Source organism: Oculina patagonica, chromosome 7, assembly GCF_052425735.1.
Source record: "Oculina patagonica isolate OP01 chromosome 7, crgOcupat, whole genome shotgun sequence".
In the NCBI taxonomy this organism is placed as follows: domain Eukaryota; kingdom Metazoa; phylum Cnidaria; class Anthozoa; order Scleractinia; family Oculinidae; genus Oculina; species Oculina patagonica.
This window is the reverse complement of record NC_135764.1, coordinates 21,940,710-21,960,475: the sequence shown is the minus strand read 5'-3', so window position 1 is coordinate 21,960,475 and position 19,766 is coordinate 21,940,710. Positions and strand designations below refer to the sequence as shown.

General features: G+C 39.8%; 2 protein-coding genes across 4 annotated transcripts; one reads left to right on the top strand and one right to left on the bottom strand.

Moving 5' to 3' along the window:
• Positions 1-4,429: 4,429 nt before the first annotated feature.
• LOC144660987 (ryncolin-1-like) lies at positions 4,430-7,652 on the bottom strand. Of its 3 annotated transcripts, none has more exons than XM_078521711.1 (4): positions 7,623-7,652; positions 5,659-5,762; positions 4,931-5,311; positions 4,430-4,790 (listed from the first exon to the last, which is right to left on the bottom strand). In XM_078521711.1, exons 2-4 carry the CDS (start codon positions 5,750-5,752, stop codon positions 4,534-4,536), a joined length of 732 nt encoding a protein of 243 aa, XP_078377837.1. In that variant the 5' UTR covers positions 5,753-5,762; positions 7,623-7,652; the 3' UTR covers positions 4,430-4,533. The 3 variants fall into 3 exon arrangements, with proteins under 3 accessions (XP_078377837.1, XP_078377836.1, XP_078377835.1); XM_078521710.1 differs by lacking the exon at positions 7,623-7,652 and adding an exon at positions 7,253-7,364; XM_078521709.1 differs by lacking the exon at positions 7,623-7,652 and adding an exon at positions 6,313-6,410.
• Positions 7,653-11,006: 3,354 nt separating this feature from the next.
• LOC144659286 (putative skeletal organic matrix protein 2) lies at positions 11,007-18,059 on the top strand. The gene is made up of 7 exons (XM_078519707.1): positions 11,007-11,166; positions 11,976-12,131; positions 12,911-13,051; positions 13,531-13,718; positions 14,858-15,005; positions 17,021-17,215; positions 17,665-18,059. The coding sequence occupies exons 1-7, from the start codon at positions 11,007-11,009 to the stop codon at positions 18,057-18,059; spliced, it is 1,383 nt and encodes a 460-aa protein (XP_078375833.1).
• Positions 18,060-19,766: the final 1,707 nt, after the last annotated feature.

Sequence of the window (19,766 nt, the reverse complement as noted above, 5' to 3'; positions counted from 1 at the left end):
TGACTGTCAAAAGCAGAGGGAGACTTGTGAGTGTCAAAAGCAGAGGGAGACTTGTGAGTGTCAAAAGCAGAGGGAGACTTATTAGTGTCAAAAGCAGAGGGAGACTGGTAAGTGTCAAAAGCAGAGGGAGACTTGTTAGTGTCAAAACTAGAGGGAGACTTGTGACTGTCAAAAACAGTGGGAGACTTGTGAGTGTCAAAAGCAGAGGGAGACTTGTGAGTGTCAAAAGCGGAGGGAGACTTGTGAGTGTCAAAAGAAGAGAGAGACTTGTGAGTGTAAAACGCAGAGGGAGACTTGTAAGTGTCAAAAGCAGAGGGAGACTTGTTAGTGTCAAAAGCAGAGGGAGACTGGTAAGTGTCAAAAGCAGAGGGAGACTTTTGAGTGTCAAAAGCAGAGGGAGACTTGTGAGTGTCAAAAGAAGAGAGAGACTTGTGAGTGTAAAACGCAGAGGGAGACTTGTAAGTGTCAAAAGCAGAGGGAGACTTGTTAGTGTCAAAAGCGGAGGGAGACTTGTGACTGTCAAAAGCAGAGGGAGACTTGTGAGTGTCAAAAGCAGAGGGAGACTTGTGAGTGTCAAAAGCAGAGGGAGACTTAAGCTTATTAGTGTCAAAAGCAGAGGGAGACTGGTAAGTGTCAAAAGCAGAGGGAGACTTGTAAGTGTCAAAAGCAGAGGGAGACTTGTGAGTGTCAAAAGCAGAGGGAGACTTGTGAGTGTAAAAAGCAGAGGGAGACTTGTGAGTGTCAAAAGCAGAGGGAGACTTGTGGTGAGTGTCAAAAAAAGAGGGAGACTTGTGAGTGTAAAAAGCAGAGGGAGACTTGTAAATGTCAAAAGCAGAGGAAGACTTGTACGTGTCAAATGCAGAGGGAAACTTGTAAGTGTCAAAAGCAGAGGAAGATTTGTATGTGTCAAAAGCAGAGGGGGGCTTGTGAGTGTCAAAAGCGGAGGGAGACTTGTGACTGTCAAAAGCAGAGGGAGACTTGTGAGTGTCAAAAGCAGAGGGAGACTTGTTAGTGTCAAAAGCAGAGAGAGACTTGTAAGTGTCAAAAGCAGAGGAAGATTTGTCTGTGTCAAGAGCATAGGGGGGCTTGTAAATGTCAAAAGCAGAGGGAGACTTGTAAGTTTCAAAACAGAGGGAGACTTGTAAGTGTCAAAAGCAAAGGGAGACTTGTGAGTATCAAAAGCAGAGGGAGACTTGTGAGTGTCAAAAGCAGAGGGAGACTTGTAAGTGTCAAAAGCAAAGGGAGACTTGTGAGTGTCAAAAGAAGAGGGAGACTTGTGAGTGTAAAAAGCAGAGGGAGACTTGTAAGTGTCAAAAGCAGCGGAAGATTTGGATGTGTCAAAAGCAGAGGGGGGCTTGTAAGTGGCAAAAGCAGAGGGAGACTTTTGAGTGTCAAAAGCAGAGGAAGACTTGTGAGTGTCAAAAGAAGAGGGAGACTTGTGAGTGTAAAACGCAGAGAGAGACTTGTAAGTGTCAAAAGCAGAGGGAGACTTGTTAGTGTCAAAAGCAGAGGGAGACTGGTAAGTGTCAAAAGCAGAGGGAGACTTTTGAGTGTCAAAAGCAGAGGGAGACTTGTAAGTTTCAAAACAGAGGGAGACTTGTAAGTGTCAAAAGCAAAGGGAGACTTGTGAGTATCAAAAGCAGAGGGAGACTTGTGAGTGTCAAAAGCAGAGGGAGACTTGTAAGTGTCAAAAGCAAAGGGAGACTTGTGAGTGTCAAAAGAAGAGGGAGACTTGTGAGTGTAAAAAGCAGAGGGAGACTTGTAAATGTCAAAAGCAGAGGGAGACTTGTGAGTGTCAAAAGCAGAGGGAGACTTGTTAGTGTCAAAAGCAGAGGGAGACTGGTAAGTGCCAAAAGCAGAGGAAGACTTGTAAGTGTCAAAAGCAGAGGGGGGCTTGTAAGTGGCAAAAGCAGAGGGAGACTTTTGAGTGTCAAAAGCAGAGGGAGACTTGTGAGTGTCAAAAGAAGAGGGAGACTTGTGAGTGTAAAACGCAGAGAGAGACTTGTAAGTGTCAAAAGCAGAGGGAGACTTGTTAGTGTCAAAAGCAGAGGGAGACTGGTAAGTGTCAAAAGCAGAGGGAGACTTTTGAGTGTCAAAAGCAGAGGGAGACTTGTGAGTGTCAAAAGAAGAGGGAGACTTGTGAGTGTAAAACGCAGAGGGAGACTTGTAAGTGTCAAAAGCAGAGGGAGACTTGTTAGTGTCAAAAGCAGAGGGAGACTTGTGAGTGTCAAAAGCAGAGGGAGACTTGTTAGTGTCAAAAGCAGAGGGAGACTGGTAAGTGTCAAAAGCAGACGGAGACTTGTAAGTGTCAAAAGCAGAGGAAGATTTGTATGTGTCAAAAGCAGAGAGGGGCTTGTAAGTGTCAAAAGCAGAGGGAGACTTGTTAGTGTTAAAAGCAGAGGGAGACTTGTGAGTTTCAAAAGCAGAGGGAGACTTGTTAGTGTTAAAAGCAGAGGGAGACTTGTTAGTGTTAAAAGCAGAGGGAGACTTGTGAGTGTCAAAAGCAGAGGAAGACTTGTAAGTGTCAAGAGCAGTGGGAAACTTGTAAGTGTCAAAAGCAGAGGAAGATTTGTATGTGTCAAAAGCAGAGGGGGGCTTGTGAGTGTCAAAAGCGGAGGGAGACTTGTGACTGTCAAAAGCAGAGGGAGACTTGTGAGTGTCAAAAGCAGAGGGAGACTTGTGAGTGTCAAAGGCAGAGGGAGACTTATTAGTGTCAAAAGCAGAGGGAGACTGGTAAGTGTCAAAAGCAGAGGGAGACTTGTTAGTGTCAAAACTAGAGGGAGACTTGTGACTGTCAAAAACAGTGGGAGACTTGTGAGTGTCAAAAGCAGAGGGAGACTTGTGAGTGTCAAAAGCGGAGGGAGACTTGTGAGTGTCAAAAGAAGAGAGAGACTTGTGAGTGTAAAACGCAGAGGGAGACTTGTAAGTGTCAAAAGCAGAGGGAGACTTGTTAGTGTCAAAAGCAGAGGGAGACTGGTAAGTGTCAAAAGCAGAGGGAGACTTTTGAGTGTCAAAAGCAGAGGGAGACTTGTGAGTGTCAAAAGAAGAGAGAGACTTGTGAGTGTAAAACGCAGAGGGAGACTTGTAAGTGTCAAAAGCAGAGGGAGACTTGTTAGTGTCAAAAGCGGAGGGAGACTTGTGACTGTCAAAAGCAGAGGGAGACTTGTGAGTGTCAAAAGCAGAGGGAGACTTGTGAGTGTCAAAAGCAGAGGGAGACTTAAGCTTATTAGTGTCAAAAGCAGAGGGAGACTGGTAAGTGTCAAAAGCAGAGGGAGACTTGTAAGTGTCAAAAGCAGAGGAAGATTTGTATGTGTCAAAAGCAGAGGGAGGCTTGTAAGTGTCAAAAGCAGAGGGAGACTTGTTAGTGTCAAAACCAGAGGGAGACTTGTGACTGTCAAAAACAGTGGGAGACTTGTGAGTGTCAAAAGCAGAGGGAGACTTGTGAGTGTCAAAAGCGGAGGGAGACTTGTGAGTGTCAAAGGCAGAGGGAGACTTATTAGTGTTAAAAGCAGAGGGAGACTGGTAAGTGTCAAAAGCAGAGGGAGACTTGTAAGTGTCAAAAGCAGAGGAAGATTTGTATGTGTCAAAAGCAGAGGGAGGTTTGTAAGTGTCAAAAGCAGAGGGAGACTTGTAAGTGTCAAAAGCAGAGGAAGATTTGTATGTGTCAAAAGCAGAGGGGGGCTTGTGAGTGTCAAAAGCGGAGGGAGACTTGTGAGTGTCAAAAGCAGAGGGAGACTTATTAGTGTCAAAAGCAGAGGGAGACTGGTAAGTGTCAAAAGCAGAGGGAGACTTGTAAGTGTCAAAAGCAGAGGAAGATTTGTATGTGTCAAAAGCAGAGGGAGGCTTGTAAGTGTCAAAAGCAGAGGGAGACTTGTTAGTGTCAAAAGCAGAGGGAGACTTGTGACTTTCAAAAGCAGAGGGAGACTTGTGAGTGTCAAAAGCAGAGGGAGACTTGTGAGTGTCAAAAGCAGAAGGAGAGTTGTGAGTGTCAAAAGCAGAGGGAGACTTGACTTAAAATTCTCTTCTTTTTGTTTGTTAAAAGAGCGTGCCGCTGAAATCGGTAAGTGTAGCTTAGGAGAAAAAAGCTGATAAATTCATATTATACAGCTTTCTAAATTTTGATAACAGCTACTATTTACCGACGAACTTCAAATGAAAAGGCGGGGAGCATTTTTTTCAGTTAATATTTAAATTACGAACCAATGTCGGTCACGTAAAAGCAAATGAAACACATGTAATTCGATTGCGTAACAACAAGGATTGTCCGCAGATTGACAAAATATTTAACAGGATCTGACGGCTGGAGGTAACGGTGAAATGAATGAAATCAAGGTTATCTATGATGCTCTTACTTTTTTGCAATTAAAACAGTCGTAAAAACGCTTTTTTGGTGCCCAAAACCAAACACAAATAAAACAGAGCATTTTTGTTGGCATTTTTAATGATTCAGTCACGTTTACATTTCATTTTCCAAAACTTTCATATGCACTGGTTAGCAGGCAAAAAAGAAAAATGGTGAACAAAGTTAAAAAATTACGCTGGTCTGATTTTCATCTCGGATCTCTTGAAGGAGTAGTGTTGTCCTTTCCAGGAACTCCAGTTGACACCATCAGCGTAAGATGAGTGTTTGCCATGGTGATATTTTCCGTTTAGGTTAGAAGAATGGCAGGCCTTGTACCACCAGGCTCCTTTAAACGTTACAGCACAGTTACTGTACCAGCTGTCGTTATCCTGATCCTTGGTTGTAAAGGGGTGACCACGATGCCCGGAAAGGGAATCCCCTGCCGTACCTGGAGACAAATCACGATAATAAACGCTCATGGGTTAAAAACGGGCCAGTCAAAGGTAAAGGATGGCATTTTTGTTAAATCAGTGTTAACAGGGCAATCTAAATAACTAACTAATGAATATTTTAAAACGCAATATTTACCTGAGTAACTTCCAAGACCCAGCTGGTACTTAGTCCTCTCGCTTGTAACTGCAAACATATCATACTTCGCATAAGCCGTTCTGCCTGCAGTGTCTTCCAGATCTACTCGAAGCATGTACCTCCTATATTTCGTCAGGCGGTGTATCTTGTCCAAACCGAGCCAAAACTCGCCATTCAGGTCACCAAAGCCGGTTTTGTAATCGGCCCAGTTGCGGTAGATGTCAACAGAACCGTCAAACCTCTTCTGAATCACTGTCCACCCCCAACCGGGTGTTGTTAGGTCGCAGTAAACAGCAATGGCACCTGCTCCATCCGGGTCGATTGTATAAACACCGCTGATTCTTTCCCCGTATCTGTAATGCTCAGCACAGCTCTTCCTTGCTATTAAAAATGTAAATAAATAAATAAATAAATAAATAAATAAAAAACAGAATTAGCTTTTTTTAATTTGAGACCACACCCAGGAAAAACAAAATACGTTTACTCGTGAAATTGAATTAATCAAGAAATGAGGTAATTTCATACTCTCCCTCTGTAGGAAAATTTACTAATCGTTCTTTAATAAAATGTTAACGAAAATAAACTTCGATTCTGTGCAAATTTTTCTACCAAGATATTGCGAATTAAGTGTTACGCTTCATCCCAAAAGTGGCGTAAGCTGCGATGAAAACAAGATCAGCGTACCCGCGTATTGGAATAGACGAGAAAAGAGGAAAAATACTACCAACCTTTACAAGCGCTAGCCATGGCGAGTTTGGTTTCTTCCATGAAATTAAACAGCACAAGAAAGGTGAGAAACACAATCCACTTACGAAGAACCATGTCTGAAAAACTGCAATAAAAAATAAATAAATCAATTGCTCTTTTTATCAAAATGTTCGCATGACCATATTTTAATTTCTTACTTTTTTCTCGGCGACAACGGTGACAATAGCGATGATTTCGGTAGACGAAAAAAAAAAGTTGCCCTGAATAGCTGAGAGCCCATTTCTCTTTTGTTAAAGCAGTTGCCTCTTGATAACTTGAAAATTATTTTTATTTCTGCCTTTTTTTCCTTGCGGCAGAACCGTTTTTCAAGCCTGTTTAGAACGATTTATCTCGCTGTATCGAATATTAAAATAAACGTACGTTATTTTAAACGCGGATGTCTGTGCAAATAAGGCTCGGATATAGCAGTTTCTAGATCTACGCTGTCAAGTTTCACAAATTGCTTGTTCATTAATTGGGGCGTTCGATAAAATCTTAAAAAAAAGTGCAAAAAATTTTCTTTTGGTCGCGTTGGAGTGGTCGACACAAGTTTACATCTTTGACGGTCATAAACAGAGCTATCTACGAAAACATTTTCGGAAATGTTGGTGAACCAAAACAGGAATTAAACTTACCTTATATTCAACCTTGTTACCGAGAGAGAGCTTGTCGATCAGGTCACTAAATTTGAAAGGTTTCAAGCTAACTGGAGCTGGTTAAAGCACTGTAAATCACTTGTAAGTTTCAAAACACCGTAATGAAAATTAATTTAACAGGAAAAACTCGACGCTGTAACATGTTCATTTTTCACTGTTAACCCCCCGTCCGTGCTTTTGTTGATGTTAAATTAAACTTACTAATTTATAAGCAATGAAAATTTTTCTTTTCCTCGAACAACATTATTTGCTATTATAATTTCGGAAAAAATTTTAAAATATGCCATTGCTTAACAATCTACATTTTTTCAAAATGATGCTTTAAAATGAATTTCTGATACCATTAAATCGAAACCGAACACTGAAATAATTTGTTTATGTTTAATGCATGCTTGATTTTAACGGTCTAGTAGAGAACTGTATGCAAATAAGACGATAAATAACTGTAAGTTACTCTCGAGTTTATAAAGCTTCCTGATTTTTTTTCACTTTTTGAATTAGTAAAAACACTTAAATTAAATACATGGGTATGTTATTTTATGTTGTAGTTTTTAGCAGTGAAATGCAATGCGCTTGATAGGTTTTCAACTATACACTATATAACAATTAACATTGTTTTGCTAATGGAAAGCCCTTGAGCACTTAACTCTTAATTTTAATTGACTTTTTTTAAACATTTACATATTTTGAAAATGTTTATCGGAATGATAACTATAAAATTTGCTACATCGAATGACCTTGTCACAGTCTTGTCTCATGCGTTCGGTAAAATCTCAATTCAACAACAATAGTGCGAAATTTTTCTTTTGGTCGCGTTGGAGTGGTCGGTACAAGTTTACATCTTCTACGTTCCTCTACAGAGCATTTTACAAAGACATCTCCAGAAATGTTGGAAAACCGATACATGAATGAAACTTACCGTATACTCCACCGTGGTACTGAGTGAAAATTTATCGATCAGATCTCTAAATTTGAATTGTGTCAAGATAACTGGAGCCGGTCGAAGCACTGTAAATTACTTGTAAGTGTCCAAACACCGTAATAAAAATTAATTTTAACAGGAAAAACTCGACGGTGTAACATGTTCACATTCCATTGTCTACCCCCCTACCACCCCCCCCCCCCCCTTCCCCCGCCCCCTGCAACCTTCGGGGCGTTTGCTAATGTTTATCTACTAAGCAATGAATATGCTTCTTTTCCTCGATTGACATTTTTTGCGATAATATCGGTGAAATTTCATAAAAGTGTCACTGCTTAACGGCCCACAAGATGAGCGCTTTAGATGTTACCTGCCTAGCAAGCGTTCCCGTGTGAGCGAAGTGCTGCTATGTGTCGCGCGCGAACGAATATTCTGGCGAAGAGCGAAAGATTTTGGCCGCGCGAAAATTGGGGCGAGAGCAAAAAAGGGAAAGGAGTGGGGAGGGGGTGGGGAAACGAGGGAACGCGTTCCCTCCCTTCCCCACCCCCACCCCCCCTTCTTTTTCCTTTTTTGCTCTCGCCACAATTTTCGCGCGGCCAGAATCTTTCGCTCTTCGCCAGAATATTAGTTCGCGTCCGACACATATCAGCAATTCGCTCGCACGGGAACGCTTGCTACGCAGGCTACTTAAGACGAGTCTCTGAAACCATTAAATCGAAACCGAACACTAAAAAAAAAATGTTTATTTTACTGCATGTTTGATTTTTACGGTCTAGTAGATAACTGTATGCAAATAAGACGATTAATGACTTTATGTTACTCTCGAGTTTATTAAGCTTCCTGATTTTTTTCTTCCACTTTTTGAATTAGTTAAAAACTTGAATTAAATATATGGGTATTGATATTTAACGTGGTAGTTTTTAGCAGTGAAGCACAATGTGTTTGATAGGTTTTTAACTATGGGGTTCCTACACACTATTAAATATTAACACTGTTATTAATGGAAACCCCTCAGGCACAACTCTCCATTTTTATAAACATTTTTATTTTATATCGAAACATTTACTTTGTTTAATTTTTGAAAAGGTTTATTTGAGCGCGAATCTCTTTGCTATATCAGATGCCGTTGTCTCTTGTCTACATTGTTGAATTTGATATCGACATCTGACTGCATGGCACAATTGTGTATCTCGATTATATGATGAGGTAGGAATTGTTTTGGGGTTAACATAATTAATTTAGTCTCTAGGTAAAAGGTCCACAGTTAAAATCGGGTTCATCGGCCATGGACACAGTGCCCTGTTAGCTGCCATTGAACTAAGTTGTCATAGCAATTGGCATCTTGGAAATGAGCTCTTATTTGCAGGTAGGTTTAGGGCCCGTCCACACTAATTCACGCGCAAAAATTTGAAAACGGAGTTTTCGCCCAAAAATGGAATAAATGTTTTCTGTCCACTTTATAGTTTTCGCATCGTTTTTTATAGTTTCGCCATCTACACTTGTCCGGAACAACTTGAAAACAAAACGCTGCATCGGCCCTAGCGAGGCTCGCACTGAATAAAATGATTTAAGTACTATTTTGACTGTTTTGAAGTATTCTTTTTTTGGTTGACGTTGGCGCCATCAATACAGCCTTTAACTGAACAACTATATTCAATAACAATGTTCAGACATGATTATGCAAAGTTACGTAAACCTAACACCAACGGAGGACTTGGGGCCGGGGTAACGAGCAGGAGGGCATTTTGCGGGCGCATGCGTGCAACCGCTGTACAAAGACTGCGTGATCTTGGGAATAAAAATGGCGCGGAAGATTCAAACTTTGTTTTTTGTACTGTTTATCGTCACATAATTTAATATAGACGTAAATTTCGCTAAGAAAAAAGTGTTATGTGTGTGGCAAGACTCTTATAAAGCAGATTTTCTGGCCTGCTTCGGGATCGTTGTTGCAAATAATGGGAAAATATGTGGAACAGGTAGGAAAGCCTTCACCGACAAAAATCAAACAGGCCGTAAAAAGAGGAAAACATTTATTCGTGTGCTGGAGTGTGATATATTAGGATCAAAACTTCACATCAAACCAATTGCTGTAATACAGGCAGAGTGCGAGCAAAATTATAGCTTGTCGGGAGATGTTTTGCCTAAAGGGACGGCCACCAAAGAAAAGGGTTTTCCCTGAGGGGGAAGACATGTTTGGGTGTTCTGCACATGATAATGCAGCTCACTGATGACTCTAAAACAAAGCCAACTTGCCCTCGACTGGCAAACAGGGTTTCCTGGAACAAGAACTGCAGTCAAATCACATTTAGGCGACACAGAAGTAAAACAGTCGTTATAACAGAACGAACATCAATCTTAAACAAATAAACATTGAATGAAAAATTGAAAATAACATTGTTTATAGTCAAAAATTATTTCTTAAGACATTTTATGCAGCAGTTATTAGAACGTTTCTGAAAAATATATATATCGCTTGTTCGTTTCATGCTATTTTTTGACTGGTGATCAAGACTAGATTTTGATAAAGGAGCCAAAAATGTACTAATTAACATAGTAAAATGTAAACAAATAGTCTACCAGCAGAGAATTACCATAACACTTTAAAATTAAGACCGATCGCAGTAATTCTTTTCTTGTTCAACGGAATAATTGTGGTACATCGAAATGTGAAGTTATTTTGACCACTGCTTAAGTTTAAGGAAATAATTACAAACGATAGTTTCTCTCTTATAATTAACCAGCGAGAAGGTACGTTAAAGAAAGCTAAAAATTACCACAATAGACCATTTTTTAACGCTACCTTCGCAGCATTAGACGATAGTTCAAGTACTTCAGGCTCCATATATCATCGGTAGACGCTGGAGATCAAGGTTAGATTTTGAGATTTTCGCATCGTGAGAACGATGAAATTGCACTTTTATGAAAAATCTGAACAAAATCATGACCACTCGCTCAAACCCGGGATACTTGATTATAACATCGTATAGTTAAAACTGCTGTTTTATATTTTAGTACTAAGTAGCCGTAGCGCTTTGTCGGTTTAGATCTCCCGGCTATTAAAAACAAGGGCAAGGTATTTAGGTTCTCGACATTCGGTCGCCATTTTGTCCACGCGCAATGTTTTTAAAATACACATAGCCAAAGTCGATCAGATAAACGGCACGCCGACACCAAAGTATGCTTGTTGTTGTCAGAAGATAAAGCAAGGACTCTTAGTATTGTATACAGCAAATAAAACTTAAAACACCTTTTATTTTGAGCTAAAAATTAGGCCATAAATTGTGAAAAATATGTAAACAATCGATAGCAGAACTTCTCTGTCGTGCGCACTAGCCCATATCGACGCATGCGCACGCAAAATGCCCTCCTGCTGGGGTAACGTAATGGCCATCACGATAAAAAGAATTAAAAAGCTATTTCTATTGTAATAGCTGTATTCAAAATTAGTGTTGAGCCGAAGAGGCGCTAGAATTCAACATCTAATGTAGAAAGAGAACAATAGGATTTGACGACAACGAATAAGTATAGCAGGTAATTAATTTAGCGCACGCGGCATTTTGAAAAATATTACAGCCAGCTTCGGCTGCAGAGTTCGTCACAAACAGGCACGCCCCAATAAAAGCACTGCACGCTCTGATTGGATGTATATGCCGTCAAGGTGTGTTTTTTTGTATCGATTTATATTCTGCAAAATTGTTGGAATTTAGCCAATACGTTGCTTTTCAACAAGCATTATAATTTGTAATTAGCCTCAATGAGAGGCACTCCTCAGAGCTTCAAACTGAACCTGAAGTACAGCGTCAACAATTCAAGTTCCTGGACAAGACGCTTCATGATTCAAACGCTGCAAACATACAGTAACATGAAGGTTGTTGGTTGTTTTGTAATATTCTGCTTCATTGCAACCCAAGTTGGTAAGTATCGATTCTTTTCAAAGGACATTTTTTCCTCTTGTAGACAATGTACATTTGCTCTTTGATCATGACGGGAGACGCAGTGCATGGCCTACAAGTTAGCACGTTGTGTGAACTGTAATGCGGTCCGACTTCGAGCGTTGAACAGGTTTGGATGTGGCGAATGGTCCTCCACAAAATAAGCGCTTCGCAGAATTCAAACCAAATTCAAAGAGTCTCACCATCTCAATTTTTAATTTTGCCGGCACTTTCTCGGAGTCTTGATTTAGCAAGGCTTGGAAACTCTCAGGCCCATAGAATAGATATTAGTTTGACCATCTTCAAGTATTGAATTTACCATTCGCCAGCTCCAAGGTAATGTTGTTTTTGGGCAAAACACGTGATTCCAACAGCTCTCTCTCTACCCAGGAGCATGACCTAAGCTACTTAGTTTCTTGCTTGACACAATTCACTGCTAGTCGTTGTTGAATACATAAACGTTTCTGTCGGGAATCGCCTCAATTGTCGCCATATTATTTATTCTGACAGATGCTGGTCCAAAAATGTGTCACGCTTATGCCGAGCGTGACGCGGCCACTTTCACCAAGAACCAAGAAAGTCAAACTTGTGCCACGGATAAAAATTCACTCGGTACAACTCACTGTGCTTCCGCGGTTGGAAAATACCGAGACGAGACTGGAAAAGTCCATGATGGATTTATTAGAGGATGCATCGATTGAGCAGGTAACTAATTATCGTGCTTAATATTGCATTTGCATATGCCCCTTTTAGCAATTAAACATGATTTGCCTTTTCATGTTCTGTTCCAGATAAAAAAGCAGCATGTTTTGCTGTTGGTGGCGCTCTTAAAGCACGGATGTTTTGGACCTTGGTGAAATGCGAAATCAAATGCTGTACTGGTAACAACTGTAAAACCCAGACTCCAATCTTGTCACAAGCTGCAATTACTGTGTTTACACCAGATGGTAATACAAAACACCCAGATTTTTGTTTTTGCCACATGCAAATCCATGGGTTTTAAGCACTTTTCTCCACTAGTATTATTTAATAAGTACTTCATATTTGACCGCGCCATATGTCGTTTCATATTCCATTATTTCACAGAATTATCAGAATAAGGTGTGTTTTGGTGAACTGTAATTAATGAGCTTGGAAATTTCTAAAGCTTATATATCAATAAGGGGAGGAGCGGTGGCCTAATGGTTAGCACGCTCGACCCCGAGACGAACGGCCTGGGTTCGAGGCCCGGCCGGGGCGCTGCGTTGTGTTCTTGGGTAAGACACTTAAGACACTAAGACGCTGATAGTGCCTCTATCCACCCAGGTGTATAAATGGGTACCGGCGAATTTACTGCTGGGGGGTTACCCTGCGATAGACTAGCATCCGATCCAAGGGGAGTAGCAATACTCCTAGTCGCTTAATGATACAGAAACCGGGATAAGCTCCGGCTGTATGGGCCACTTGCTTAGGACACAGACCTTACCTTTAACTATATATCAATAAGAGCTTCCATCGCATCAGTCTCAATCCTGGACATTTCTAACACAGTTAAGGGAATTTTGTTCTGCTTTACTTATGACTAAGCACCTTCGCTTTAACATAAGGGAGAACAAGTTCAAATTAGATTTGAGCAATTGTTCCAAGACACAGGGTTCGAGACAGCGAACGTCTCATTTGTGGAACTTTATTTATTGTTTCACATGCTGGTCCAAAAAAGTGCCACGCTTGTGCCGAGCGTGACGAGGCCACTTGCTCAGCGAATCAGGAAAGCCAGACCTGTGCCACAGATCAAAATTCTCTCGGTACAACTCATTGGGCTTCTGCGGTTGGCAAATACGTGGGAAAGTCCAGGATGGCTTTATTCGAGGCTGTGTTGACTGTGCAGGTAATTATGGTTATACTTATAAAGGAGCTAAAAAGATCGCTGACTTCAATAATTAAGCCTGAGGCAATTGTGAAAATATGTTGCTGGACACGTACCTTGAATGGGAAGTTTTTTTTTTTTTTTTTTTTTTTTTTGTAGGCTGTGGTTATTTTTATTTGATTTTTTTTTTATTACCAGTGCATTACCCGCCTATGCTAAAAGTGTCCCGTCCTTAAATAATTTTAGAAGTATGATAATTAGGCATTTTTATTTGTAAGTTTTATTTTTTAGAGTCTTCTTTTCTTTAGTTTTAGTTTTAATGCTTTTTAAAACATCCGCTCAAATTTTAAAATTTTTACCATTTTATCTTGTACAAATTTTATTGTCCCAGGGCCCCAATGGATATCAGCCTCGTTGCTGAATGGGCCACCCTGGTTAACCATGTCCGGTTAGCGAAAACTGACACAAAATTCTTGTTTCCACGTTATTTATCCTGACAGCTGCTGGTCCAAGACGGTGTCACGCTTGTGCCGAGCGTGACGCGAATCAGAAAAGCCAGACCTGTACCACGGATCAAAATTCACTCGGTATAACTCATTGTGCTTCGGTGGTTGGTAAATACCGCGACAAAGATGGAGAAACCCAGGATGGCTTCATTTGGGGGTGCATTGACTGCGCAGGTAAACTGGTAAATAACTAATCATTTTTAAAATATCTCACTAGTTTTAAGGGACACGGTCAGCGTTCTTACCGTGCTGACCTGGACACTAGTTTTCACGTTTTTAAAAACGTCCACTGTGGACTTTTTTTCAAAACGAACCTTCAGGAAACTGCCTCAATCTTCACAGTGTTTAGGTAAATGGGAAATTTTAGAAAAAAAAAACACCGAGAAAATTGAAGCAGATTTCTGAAGGTTCTCTACGCGTATTTTTGATTTTGGGTTAAGGTGGACTTTTTTCAAAACGTAAAAAACTAGTGTCCAGGTCAGCGCGGTCTGAACGCTGACCATGCTCCTTTAATATTCAGAGAAAGTTTAAGCATTTCTTTCTTCAGTTCTTTAGTAGCTGTGTCAATCCCGGAATGTCAATATCCAGGGCTGATAAGATACTGAACTCCAGCTAGAACCTGGTTTCTCCAAACCGTCCATTAAATGGCATTGAATGGCTATAAATGACTAATGCAAATAAACTATTAATGTCACTGTTGCGACTATTGCTCGAAATGCTATCTGGTATAGAACCTGCTAAGGCTTCATTTCCTATGTAGTAAAATTCCATGATCTGTAAAACGTACTGAAAACCTACTGCCTTCCCTCATGATCTAGACCCGCATCAGTTGCATCGGACTTAATCGAACAGATACACAAAAACTTTAAAGAGACGGGAGAGAGGATGTATAGTGGTACACAAATCCGCTGATCCGTTCTTTTGTTTGGCCAAATCTGTCAACCCGCACTTTTTCGGTTAAAATTCGATTCCGCATTACTTGGAAAATTGTGGTGTGGTTTCACTGTGACGGACGGTAGATTCTGTATTTAATGATAAAATTTTGAGAAGTTTCGTTTTTTTACTTGTTTTTGCAACAATTTCGAATTCGCCAACATACCCATGAAGACCGAAAGTGATCCAAAGCACGTTTCAGTTAAGTATCCACGATCAGATCTTCCTTACATTAAGAGTCAGGAATCCGGTCCAATATTCTCAGCTAATTTACGATCCTCTTTTTTTTTACATAATCCGAGATTGACTGTGTTGAATGAAGTACCCACGAATGTCTCTCATAATAAATCACAATTTGTCGTTTTTTCTTTATGTTCTATATAAAAAGGCAGCATGTTTTGCTCTTGGTGGCGCTCTTAAAGCAAGGAAATTCGAGACCTTGCTGAAGTGTGAGATCGAGTGTTGTACTGGCTACGACTGTAACACCCAAAACGTGACGCTGTCACAAGCTGCAAACACCGTGTTCACACCAAACGGTAATATAAAAACATTCAAGTTCTTTGGTAATAAAAAGAAAAAAAAAATATCGAACCGGTGGGTTATAGATTATCAAAATATCTCTGCTGTAAGCAACGCTGTCCACATACTGCATATAAAGACAAAGTTATTTTAGGAACTAAAGAATATTAAACGAGAAAACGTTTAATATGTTTAGATGGAAATCAATACCCTTACTCATAAGTGAGTTAATTTGTATTCAGACAAAGTGAATATTATTACCTGTCGGGCATCAACTCCATCGGTCCTTGATTGATTCTTGTCAAATATATGGTCTTGCCATCCTTAAGTACTTCTCTGCAAATAAAGGGGCGACTGTGCAGTTTGCAAGGTCCTTAAGTATGGGCCAAACCCCACTGAAAAAATGAGACAAGGAACAAAAACAATGCCCCTAGCTCTAATGCCAAAGGAGATACGGATTAAACATGAACAGATAAAAACACAACTTTTAAAGTGGTGCAGGTTAACCCTTTCAGTGCTAAATTTATCCAAAAACAGGGTTTTTTTCTACCGTTAAACTGAATTTTTGATGCTACGATCCTGAATTTCCTTTAACTTTGCTTAAAAAGCACTTTTCCACAATGCAGCAAGATTTTGATGAAGATTCCATTAAAAAATGTACAAAAATGTACTTTGGCGCATGCGCATAAGCCAAAATTTGGACACTTTTTTTTTTTTTTTTTGCGAAATCGTTTCCATTTTTTTTCTTGCACCTTTTCCTTTCGTTTCTCTTGGCTTTGTTATTTCCACTTCTTTCTACTGTATCCGTCCTTCTTTTAGACCAAAAAAGTTTTGATTAAAACATTGGTAAACCCTGAAAAGAGGACCTCGATCTTTTACAGGTGTTTTGGCCTGTTTAAGCACCGATTTTGCACTAAAAAGTGATTGACTTTTTCTCGATTAGCTCTGTCAGGATGCGACCGATACGCAAAATGAATAGTTCTTTGAAAAGGTCAAACCTAGCTCTATCAGATGCTTATCACTAAAATCTGCTGACTTTCAAATTGATGACGTCACAAGTGGTTCATTGAATGCTCCTCCAAATGTCGAGAAAAGTCGACTTTAGCAGTGAAAGAGTTAAAGTGCCTATGAAGTAAAAAAAAAAAGTTGCGGTTTTTTTTAAAGGCTTTTCAAAATAAAGAAGAATGGCGTTTTCCTTTTTGCAATATCTTTTTTCGTTTTAGAGATGTTTACGTTTTTATATTATGCAAATGAGGAAAGTGATGACGTCATTAATTGTTCCACAAAAAGATGTAGCACTGAATCAAGAATATCTCTTGGAATATTTGAGCTGTGTTCTTCAAACTTGGCACGATTAATGTACACCACAAAAGACACAAAATGACACCTGTCGTGCCGTTGCCATGGCAACAGTTTTGCTGCAAATACCTATTTTAATTAATACTGATATCCCCAGTTTTTGCTTAATCAAAGATGATCCACTCCCTACAAGCCAATGAGGAGAGTTAGGGTAATAGGGTATTATGTGTGTTCCAAGCTGGACCCTCTGTCCCACTTTAAAGGGTTGCAAATTGAGATATTTTGTTTACGACAGAAAGAGCCTGGAACCAAGAGTGTTGCCATGGTTACATTATAGTATAGGCCATCTTGCACCTTTAAGGAAGGTCACTACTGATGCCAAGTTTCAGAAATATCACCTTTATATTTTCAGAGATATCCTTGATTTTGTGATCTATCTTTTAGTGGAACAATTTATGACGTCATCACTTTCCTCATTTGCATAACACGAAAACGTGAATATCTCCTAAACGAAAGAAGATCTTTCAAAACGGTAAACGCCATTCTTCTTTATTTGTAAAAGTCTTTCAAATAAGCAGTAATTAATTTTTACTTTATAGGCACTTTAAATGAAAAATACAAAACAAACACACACACACAAAAAAAATATCCACCCTGCGTCTTGGTTAAACATACTTGTAGGGGCAAGAAATATGTCTCAATTGTCGCTTCTTTATATATTCGATTATGACAGCTGCTGGTCCAAAAGAGTGTAACGCCTGCGCCGAACGTGACAAGGCCACTTGCTTAGCGAAACAGCAAAGCCAGCACTGTTCCACGGATCAAAATTCACTCGGTACAACTCATTGTGCTTCTGCAGCTGGCAAATACCTGGACAAAGATGGAAAAGTCCGGGATGGTTTTATTGGAGGATGTGTTGGTTGTGCAGGTAACTAGTATATAACATTTTATTTCAAAAAAAAAAAAAGAGCTCAAGACACAAGTACAGAGGTTTGCGAACTTATTCAGCATGAGTTGCTTGCTGAAGAAAGTGCCTTGGGCAGGAAGTTATGCTTTTCACATGCTGCGATTAATTCTGAGCAGCATGCATAAATCTAGTTTTAGGTTTAGTAGTGATAAGTGAGGGTCATTATGTAAACTACTGAACCAGCAGTAATGAATGTCACCTTCTTTAAATAAAGTATCATCATCATTATATCATCATCATTATTATTGACCTGACTACGACTCTGATTAGAATTTTTATCTACTTCATTTAATATGCTGCTTGTTGACAAATAATGTGCATATGAAACATATGGTTTTGTAGAACGTTCTATTCACAGAAGCCCTTTTCAACGATTAATCTTGATTCGTCGTTGGAATTTGTTTTTACAGATAAAAAAACAGCGTGTTTTGCTCTTGGTGGCGCTCTGAAATCACGGAAAGTTTGGACCTTGCTGAAGTGTGAAATAGAATGCTGTACCGACAACAACTGTAGCACCAAGACCCCAATTCTGTCTGCAAAGACTGCAATTACTGTGTTTACACCACCTGATAATATACGCTGTGCAAAACATTCATCACATTACATTTACCAATTTATTTCATTGTGTTACTTTTCGTGTCGTTTTGTCAACATCTTCACAACCCCAAGATCGTTCTTTACGACAAGTTTTGCGTTGATCAGTTCTCGAGTGGGAGGAGGGGTTGGGGGTTGGGTGGGGCTGGGGGGAGTAGGGTGGAGTACGTTCCAAAGTAGACTAAATGGGAACGGACTATTAAACGGGTAGGAATTTTAAATTCAAGTTGAAGAATAGTAAAAGATAAAAAGAAAATTGTACTTAAGATATTTAAAATTGCCTTTCAAGGTATCTCCAACTAACGTACTTAAGGGACACTGTCAACAGTTTCACTTAAAAAACTCAAGAGCCTAAAGGCATATGGAAACTACAAATTGTGCATGAATCATAGGGAGTTACACGTTTTAACCCTTATGGGTTTCTGATAAAAGGTAAACGAAGGGGTATCTTTTTTTGTATAGGAGTAACATAAGGTGCGTTAGCTTGACTATGCTACCGCTCAAAAAATCGTACACCTAAGATATACTCTCTTTTCAATGTCACACAGCTCCTCGATATCATCAGGTCGAGGGGGTGTCTGCGTCACTGATGATATTGTTTGAGCAGATTATAACGGTGCAACGGTTGTAAAATCTGTTATAAAAAATGTAAATTTGAACGTTTGAGAAATTGTAAATCCACTTCGATTGTTAATATAAAAAGCTGGAATCACAGAATTGACTACGTCAAATACTAACGCACCACGTTTAATACTAACGCACCTCATGTTACTCTAATGCGACAAATATCTTCCCACCCCTCCTTGGATGGTCGGCGTGCATATAAATGACACCGCCCTTTCAAAAGTGCGAATTCTTGTCATGAATGTCACACGTGCTCATTTAGTATTCATAATAGTCCATCAGCTAGTGGGGTTGTATGGCTCACTTAAGGGGAACAAACGAAACTTGTCTAATATTACTCTTTGACTATTAAGCATCATAAAAATGTGTGATAGCAAGGATAAAACGGTAGCTTTCACTGTGTAAATCGAATTTGAAATTTGCTCTCATATTCTTCTTTTGGCCGCCATCTTGGATTTTAAAACAAAAATCCTTAATTTTTTTTTATTCGTTCTTAAATACTTACTGATTTTTTGCTTAGATATATATTTGAGAGGTACTACATATTCGGGACATTATTTTAGCATTGTTTACGGTAATAAAAGCAAAGTACGCAATAAATGAGGTCGCAATGTCCGCCATCTTGTTTTTCAGCTCGTTTTCTTTTTGCTCCTCAATCATCTAAAATAACAAAATTACCATAAAGGCGTTCCATCGCAATGCTACGTTTTTTCAAGTATACTACACCATTAATCAGTATACCCCAAATCAGATTACATAGCTACGTCCACGCATAAGGTTAGAATAGGGCTCAGTTAAGAGATTGTTGAGTACAGAACAGAAAGAATCGCCACACTCGTATAAAGTCCTCTTTCACTGCTGCTATGCTTCTGTCAACTCTTCTGGAGCGGTGAAGGAATTACCGGAAGGGAATCAGTAGCTCTTTTCTAGATTGTGGCTTGAAAATTTCCTCTTGTAACATTGAGTTCGGTTAGTGGAGATGCCTCGCGTGGTGGGAAAACCTCTGGCTTTACTTTCCCGGGCGCCGTTCACTTTTCTCTGGCTTCACTTTCCCTGGCGCCGTGAATCTCATAGCACAGCACATCCACACTCTGACACGTCTTCTCGTACAGCTGATACACTTATGCTTTCGTATCTTTAATGATCACCTCGGATACTGCAACTCCTCCCCGCTAATCGCCATAGCTCGGACGTACGTTTCGTACGTTGGCAAAGCTCCACTTTTCTGGTCTTCGCACCTCTTCCCTCTTTTTTAAAGTACTTTGCATGTCCGTGGGACCATATGTTTGAAATA